The 8,368-nt window shown below is 38.4% G+C and overlaps 1 protein-coding gene across 1 annotated transcript; it reads left to right on the top strand.

The window, feature by feature from the left end:
- The first annotated feature begins 3,975 nt into the window (after positions 1-3,975).
- On the top strand, positions 3,976-7,857 carry LOC120633429 (uncharacterized protein K02A2.6-like). Its single transcript, XM_039903637.1, has 4 exons — positions 3,976-4,651; positions 5,072-5,841; positions 5,941-6,166; positions 6,665-7,857. Exons 1-4 carry the CDS (start codon positions 3,976-3,978, stop codon positions 7,855-7,857), a joined length of 2,865 nt encoding a protein of 954 aa, XP_039759571.1.
- The last annotated feature ends 511 nt before the right edge of the window (positions 7,858-8,368 follow it).

Here is an 8,368-nt window from a genome sequence, read left to right as displayed (position 1 = left end):
ATTCCTGGTAGAAACTATGCTAAAATCTGCTAAAACGATTCACTACGACAAGTTTTGGTTATTATCATGGCAAAGAAACTTATTAAATGTAGCAGTTCATTCCAAAACTACTGTTATAAAATTACTATAGAGCAAGATTAATTTTGTGTGCTTGTATTGGAACCCAAATTTTCGTGCAACACGCACTTATAGATATTTGTACAGAGAGGCCCATATAGTGTCAAGCAAAGAAAAAAATATTCGGTCTCATACATATTCGAAAATACCCCATTTATGTTTCCCCGCTTTATTAAGCTTAAAATAATTATTATCAATAACTTTACGTCGTACGTAAAAAAATTACATTCGCGAGTGATTAAGACAAATTTTAAATATGGAATTAAATATCCTTCAACCTATTTGCATCACATCCAACTAATTTTAAAACTTAGGAAATAACTGAGTTAATCACTCGGACCAACACACACAATTTAAATCTCTAGGAGGTATTATGAAAGTGGCCTTCAATGGTGTGACATTGAAGGCCACGTTGTGGCATTATTTTGAAAAAAGTTACAATAAAAACTTAAAAAAAAACACTTAGAAACCGTTAAAAATCGCGTAATATACATGTTATTTTTCAGAGGTACAAGGTTTTAATTTTCCTTTGCCGTTACTATATGTCCACCCTGTTTATGGGCTAAGCAGATTAATGACCTAAAACTTACCAGCTACGTATCTTTCAATTGCCACATAATAACTCCAGTCTTCAGAGTAATTCTCCTTTCTTTCAATAAGTAATTTGGTCCTTGCTGGATTCTCTGTCGAAGGATATGCTACTAGTAAAGCATTTTTAGAATGAAGTCTAATCCAAGAATTCGGTACCACAACATCTTCATCCAGTCCTTCATAAGGCAATTTTGAAAAGTTGACCACAGTGTAAGCCATCTGAAAATGCACAAAATATTCATATAATTATAACTAGATATAATTAATATATCTGCATTTCACAGGATTGGTCCGAATAGGGTTTATAATTATTATAACTTAATAATATATGAAATAAAAACATCATTCTTAAAAAAATAGTTTAGTTAAACGAAAGAAGCCTTCCGGGTCAACGTACTTCAAAGTTTGCCTTACAAATTTGCATCAGATGCAATCACTAAAGACCCACCCCACACATCACAGATTACAGTTATCATCATATCAACATATGTAAGGCACGGGACTCCCACACGTGAGAAGGGTTTAGGCCGTAGTCCACCACGCGTTTGAGAACATTACAGAGAACTCTCACGCATGCAAGATTGCCTCACCGTAGAAGCAAGTGATATTTTTATTGCTTAAAACGCACATTAATTATAATAAAATTAAGCTGCGCCATGGATAAGAACCTAATATATCAAGTTTTGTATTGGATAAGCACTTTCCGGAAGACTACGATAACACCCACCAAAGATACTCTAAAATACTTCACGCACGTCTCGTTCCGATACCAGAACACCTACTGGAAACAAGTTTTACAATGAACCATTCCAAATAATTAAATTTACAATAATTGGAACAACTTTGGTACGGTAAAACATTATATGGTTGTTTTAATAAAATCGCGTTGTTTAATGCCAATAGTTGGTTCATATAATACGTTGTACCTAGTTAAGTTTATTTTGAATCACAAAACTTACCGTAAAAAACTGAACTGATTTCAGTAATAGTAGAGTGAGTACCTATTGTTCGTTCAGATGTATATAGTACTCGCACAGTATCACTTTCAGTTGTAAATTGTAAACTGGTTATTTTTTTATGCTTACGAGAATCACTGCACATTTATCCGAATGTTTAGCCACAGTAATTATTTTGAGAGTACTTGTTACGCCGACACCCAAACTTGATATGAATATTCTTTGGCGGATTGATATTTATACGCGTTTGTGAGGATAAACGTCATCTGTTATTACTGTGTGTACCTAGAACGCAACGGGCGTGTTATCAGTCTGAGGAAAACTTGTAAAAAAATAAGATAAAGCTTTAAACGAGTAACTATCGCTGTTAATGTTATGTTACTTATAATATTTAGATGTAATTGTTATTTTTATTTATCTATTGAGAATAAAACCGACTTTGTTATATTAATTAAAAAATTTTAGTCGGTGCCAAGTAAAATGTATAAAATTACTAAGTATAGATAATATACTTAGTATATGGTTCGTAAGAAGTTTATACTCGTCACAATAAATCTGCTGATGGTTAAGTGCCCTGAGATCTCTTCAACCATTAACGCCCAGGTTCGGTGAAAGGTATGTTTTGTAAAAGGTTATGAGCAGTGGACATTTGGCCATTAAAACTAAGATGCTTGCAAAAGTAACCTAAAAAAGTAATTTTTTTTTTGATAAAACAAACCGTCTTTAGTAAACAGCTTAAAACGGCTTCGGCTTTCCTTATTTGATCATCGGCGCGCACCTTAAACCTTTTTAAATATAACTTTTTTCGGTGAAGGAAAACATCCTGAGGAAACCTGGAGTTCTCCATAATATGCTCTAAGGCGCGTGAAAAGTTTGCGATGGTTGCTATTTATTTTTTAAACATAATAGACTTTTCTTCTTTAATAACCTATAACAGTCCTGGAATAGCTGGACAATAGTCCTGGAAAGGTCTGTCCCAATGGGAAGGTTTACCCATATTCACCATGCTAGTCAAGTTGGTGGCTGTTTGTTCGCGTTCTTCGTTATATTCCCTAAGTTGCCTCGTATGACACCCACAGGACGCAGAGAGGTATTGAGAACTGTGTTCTGATCTGCCATCAGCACACGGTACTTATTTGGAACTACTTGTATATTAAATAATAATAAGGAGTTCTATGTTAAATTAGGATATTGTGCTTTCTCATTTGTGATTATCATATCTGAATTACCCTCAGGTGGGGTCTTAGTTAAGGGCTTAGAATAAAAAATATCAGTATTATAATTTTTTTACACCTTTTTTTGACATTGTAATTTATGTCGTAGCAATGCGCCGTAGCCCCTCTACACATAAGTCACGACTACGAGTTATACTACGCCGCCTTCTGTCACCTTTTTACTTTTCGCTTTCGCGCTTTGCACTTCATTTCTTTAGAACCTGGACCATGCTCAACTTTCTTTACGTACGGTCAGCAGTAGGATTTTATTTTTTTCTTTGTCAGCGCTTAACTTAATAATTCTTTGACCATCTTGATTCCAGGCTACTTCCGTACTTTTTTATACGATTTCCTTTTGTGTTTTCCAGCGCCCCTTCATTATCAGCCATCATGAACTCAGCGGTTTTTAGCATTCTGAAAAAAACCTGTCGGTACCCACGCCGCCGTCCAAATTAAGCAGAGTATTCTTCGAAATACTAAGCTACCTTATTTATTAGCAAACTAAATCTATATTATGCGCAAAGAATTTTCAGAAGCAATAAACCCTATGCTGATAAGGTTGCCTAGTTATTTTGGTGTGTCTCATTGTTCTTCCATTTTAAGGATACTTACGTCACTGAGGACGTATAAAAATATGACAAGTCAGTACAGGCTCTGTAACCAATGCTAGGACATTAATGTGCCGCATTGATGCAAGGAAGATGATCGAATTAGATTTCGGAACGTTACAAACTAGAATACGACCTTAAACTTATCTATTTTCACTTTTTTTGCAACTTTCATCTCTACATAGTATGACACAAAGTTGTAATGTAGGTAGTTTAATAATTAGCCCGCACTTCATTATGTTGTTCTACCAATAAACCATTCTGCGATAGTCCGTCGTTTTATTAAGTACACTACATTTTGGCGCAGTCGGTTATTTTAATTAAAATCATGCCTTTTGGTAAAATCGAGACGAGAATTATGACGTTAGTTCCCACAACTGGGATGCATATTGTCGTCGGGTGAAGCAATTTATTGCGTTAAATAACATCAGTGAAGATTTACACGTGGCCACGTTGGTAACACATGTCGGCATTGCATGTTACGAATTGATGTGCGACTTGTGTTCCCCGGATTTACCGGAAGACAAGAAGTTTGAACAATTAGTGAAGATTGTCAAAGACCACTTGGAGCCACAAAGGTCGGAGATCGCAGAGAGACATATGTTCCGGCAAAGGAAGCAAAGGCAAGGGGAGATAGTGAGTGATTATTTGAAAAGTCTAAAACATCTCGCCAAACATTGCAATTTTCGGGATTCTTTGGAGGTAAATTTGAGAGACCAGTTTGTTTCTGGCCTTCAAAGTGAAGATATGAGGTCACGATTGTTTGCCGAGCGGAACATCGATTATAAGCGAGCAATAGAACTCGCATTGGCGCTCGAGGCAGCGGAGAGACATGCAGCGGAGGCAGCGTCCGGGGCGAGTTCCAGCGCCATCTCGGAAGGGCTGCATCGCATCAGATCCTCACCAGCGCGCGCGGAGCGCGGGCGCATGAAACGGCGCGAGGGAGCGGGTGGCGTGCAGGCAGACGCGGCGGCCAGGGCCGGTGCGCTGAGCCTCGAGGGCTCACGGCGCGGCTGCTGGCGTTGCGGGCGCAGCGGGCATCCGCCGTCCCGGTGCCGCTACAAGTTCTACAGCTGTGATTCGTGTGGGCAGAGGGGCCACCTGAAGGTCGTGTGCGGTAATGTTGATAAGTGTAGTGATGCGGTTATACAGAAAAACACAAAAGGTCAGTTGTTTTTTAATGATTCCGATGACAGTGTTTTAGATTTTTATAATATAATTTGCGAGGGTAATGACGGCCCGTATTATATCAAATTAAACGTAGAAAAGTCTGTAGTTAAATTTGAAATAGATACTGGTAGTAAGATCTCTGTAATTTCAAAGCATTTTTATGATAATCATTTTTCTAGCGTTTGTTTACAACATAAAAATTTAAGGTTAAGATCTTACACAGGTAGTGTTATTGAACCTCTCGGATATATTATGGTAAATGTACAATGTAAAAATCGTTTGTATAAATTACCGTTGTATGTTGTTGAAAACGGCGGCCCTCCTTTACTAGGCCGTGCCTGGATAAGAATTTTACAAATCGATATCACAAATTGCCATAATTTATCCGAAAGATGCGAAAATGATAATACTATAGAATTATTAAGGAAAGAATTTCCCGAGGTTTTCGCTGATGGGCTTGGGACTTTTAAAACTCGAATGCAGTTGCATTTAGCTGACAAGACTCCAATTTTCGTTAAATCGCGCCCGCTTCCCCTCGCACTTCGCGCGCCGGTCGAGCGCGAGTTGGAGCGGTTGCAGCGAGATGACGTCATTTATAAGGTAGACCGTTCTGATTACGGTACGCCTATTGTTCCTATAATAAAAAAAAATGGAGACATTCGTATTTGTGGAGACTTTAAGGTCACTATTAATCCGCTATTAAAAGATTTTCATTATCCTCTTCCACAAATTGAAGATATATTTGCTACCCTTGGGGGAGGCGAACAGTTTTCTAAATTAGACTTGTCCCACGCCTATCAGCAAGTGTTATTAACGGAGGACTCGCAACCCATGACCGCTATAACTACACACATAGGCACCTTCGTTTACAAGCGAGTACCTTTTGGAATAAAATGTGTTCCTGAGTATTTTGAAAAGTTGATCGAAGAAACTCTGTGTGGCTTATCCTCTACTGTAGCTTTTCAGGACGATATTTGTGTGACTGGCAAAGACAGAGAGACTCATTGTAAAAATTTACGTGCCGTTTTAGCCCGATTAAAAGAGGCCGGGTTGCGAGTAAATTGGTCTAAATGTGAATTCTTTAAGGACAGTGTAACATACTTAGGATACAAAATTGATAAAAAGGGTCTACACACTGATGCAAATAAGATAAAAGCTATTGTTTCGGCGCCATCACCGAAAGACGTAACGCAATTAAAAAGTTTTATTGGTCTCGTTAACTTTTACAATAAATTTTGTGTCAACATGAGTTCTGTATTAAAACCTTTATACGATTTACTAAAGAAAAATGTAAAATGGTATTGGAGTTGCGAATGTGAAAGTGCCTTCAAAAGAGTTAAAAACATTATCAGTAGTTCGCCTGTGCTCGCACACTACGATCCCAAGTTGCCGTTGCTGTTGTCGGTGGACAGTAGCGCGTATGGACTCGGCGCGGTTCTCACGCACCGCTACTCCGACGGATCGGAAAGTCTTATCAGTTGCGCCTCGCGTACTCTTAATGAGGCCGAGCGTAATTATTCGCAGCTAGATAAAGAAGCCTTAGCCATAATGTTTGGAGTCAGCAGGCATGATAAGTATCTGTTTGGTCGGCATTTCATTTTGCGCAGCGATCATAAGGCTTTAAGCTATATCTTCGGTAAAAACAAAGGTATTCCGCAAACGGCGGCTAGCCGTTTACAGAGATATGCAGTTCGCTTAGCTGCGTACAACTTTGACATCGAATTTATTTCTTCGGCTAGAAACTGTTTCGCAGATGCGTTGTCTCGTTTGCCTTTAGAAGAAAACGTTAATCGTCAAAGTATCGTTTCAAGTAATAATAACGGAAATAATAGTTATTTATTTTTTATAGAGGACAAATTGCCTATAACGTTTCACGAAATTAAATATCAAACTGCTAAAGACACTACTTTAAACAAAATTGTAGGGTATGTTAAGTTCGGATGGCCCGAACAAATTGAATCGGATCGTTACAAACAATATCATTTAAGGCGGGAAAATATTTTTTTAGAACAGGGATGCTTGGTTTGGGGATATAGAGTAATTATCCCTGCCAGTTTGCACTCCGCTGTGTTAGACGAATTACATTCCGGGCATATAGGCGTTGTTAAAATGAAACAGCTGGCTCGGAACTATCTGTGGTGGAGCGGCTTGGACGCCGATATTGAGCGCGTGTGTCGCGAGTGCACCGTATGCGCCGCGCTGCGCGCACAGCCGCCGCCCGCGCCGCTGCACTCGTGGGAGTGGCCGGTGGAGCCTTGGTCGCGGTTGAATGTTGACTTTTTAGGTCCGTTTCGTAATAAATATTATTTAGTTATTTTAGATGCTCATTCCAAATGGTTGGAAGTGGAACCAGTGCCAAATACTTCGGCAGCTACCGTTATATCTTGCCTGCGCAAAATATTTGCCCGGTTCGGTCTATGCAAGGTCACTGTGAGCGACAATGGTCCACCATTTTCTTCATCCGAATACTTACATTATTTGAATAAGAATGGAATCAAGCGAATATTAGTCGCCCCATATCATCCATCGAGTAACGGTGCAGCTGAAAACGTTGTTAAAACTGTAAAGCTAGTATTAAAGAAGGCTATAATCGAAAACGTGAATTTAGAAAAAGCGTTATGTACATTTTTATTTACATATAGAAATACAGAACATTGTACCACTCAAAAAGAACCCTCCGTGGCACTTTTGGGACACAGGTTACGCGGCAGGTTAGATCTTTTACGACCGAATACCAGAGATGTCATTCGCGATAAACAATCAAGTCAAGAAGAACGTCGCGGTGGCTCATTGCGAGAAATGAGCACTGGAGACCGGGTTCTGGTCCGGAACTATAATAATAATTTAGTAAAATGGAAGGAAGGTGTAGTGTTGGATAGAACCGGTCCCGTCTCCTATGTTGTCAAAACAGACGATGACAATCGTACTAGTAGAAGACACGTTGATCAAATACTTGACAAAAATTATAAAAAATCTAGGTATACTTTAACAGGCATGGTGGATAATGAAAACTCGGGAGAAAGAGAGATGAATGATGAAGCGTTCAAAAGTTTTGATAATTCTGTTGTCGGTTCGTCTCCTGTAACAGATACAGAAAATCAGCTAGTAAAGGCACCTTCACCTTCTCAAGCGATTCCCAATACGAATAGTCCTCTTCGTATGGCATTAAGACCGCGGGTCAAAAAGATGATGAAATTGTAATTAATTAAGTGATGTAAATATTTAGTTTTTTTTTATTGGCTTTTATGTAAATCCAATGGTTAAATTTGGAGAAGAGCAGTGTAATGTAGGTAGTTTAATAATTAGCCCGCACTTCATTATGTTGTTCTACCAATAAACCATTCTGCGATAGTCCGTCGTTTTATTAAGTACACTACAAAAGTCACTTTCGCTATTTGTACGCTAAGATCTTTTAAACTACGCAACGGATTCTAATGCATTTTTTAGCAATAGATAGAGAAATTCAAGAGGGAGGTTTACATTTTGTAAACATGCATATTAAAAAAAAAAAGAGAAAACCAAAAAAAGAATCAAAGATTTGTAATGTGATATAGGATCAAAAATATGCTGAAATTTGAAACAGAAAACCCCAAGAGGTACATAGAAAGAAATCCAGATCCTCGTTGAAAACGTTTACCTCTAAACCAACGAGGCAGTTTGTATTGGTTTCAGAGAATGATTATTTATAATTAGAGGGCCGATTGGCGCAGTA

Source organism: Pararge aegeria, chromosome 21 (genome assembly GCF_905163445.1).
Source record: "Pararge aegeria chromosome 21, ilParAegt1.1, whole genome shotgun sequence".
Taxonomy (NCBI): domain Eukaryota; kingdom Metazoa; phylum Arthropoda; class Insecta; order Lepidoptera; family Nymphalidae; genus Pararge; species Pararge aegeria.
Note: the sequence above shows the minus strand (reverse complement) of the source record. Positions and strands in the feature narration are given on the sequence as shown.

What these genes read in the sequence shown, in the direction of transcription:
- LOC120633429 (XM_039903637.1), top strand. Translation starts at nt 3,976, where the DNA reads ATGTGCGACTTGTGTTCCCCGGATTTACCGGAAGACAAGAAGTTTGAA. An exon ending in TATACAGAAAAACACAAAAG is followed by an intron (nt 4,652 to 5,071) that starts GTCAGTTGTTTT and finishes ATAATACTATAG; the next exon opens with AATTATTAAGGAAAGAATTT. An exon ending in CGGCGCCATCACCGAAAGAC is followed by an intron (nt 5,842 to 5,940) that starts GTAACGCAATTA and finishes GATTTACTAAAG; the next exon opens with AAAAATGTAAAATGGTATTG.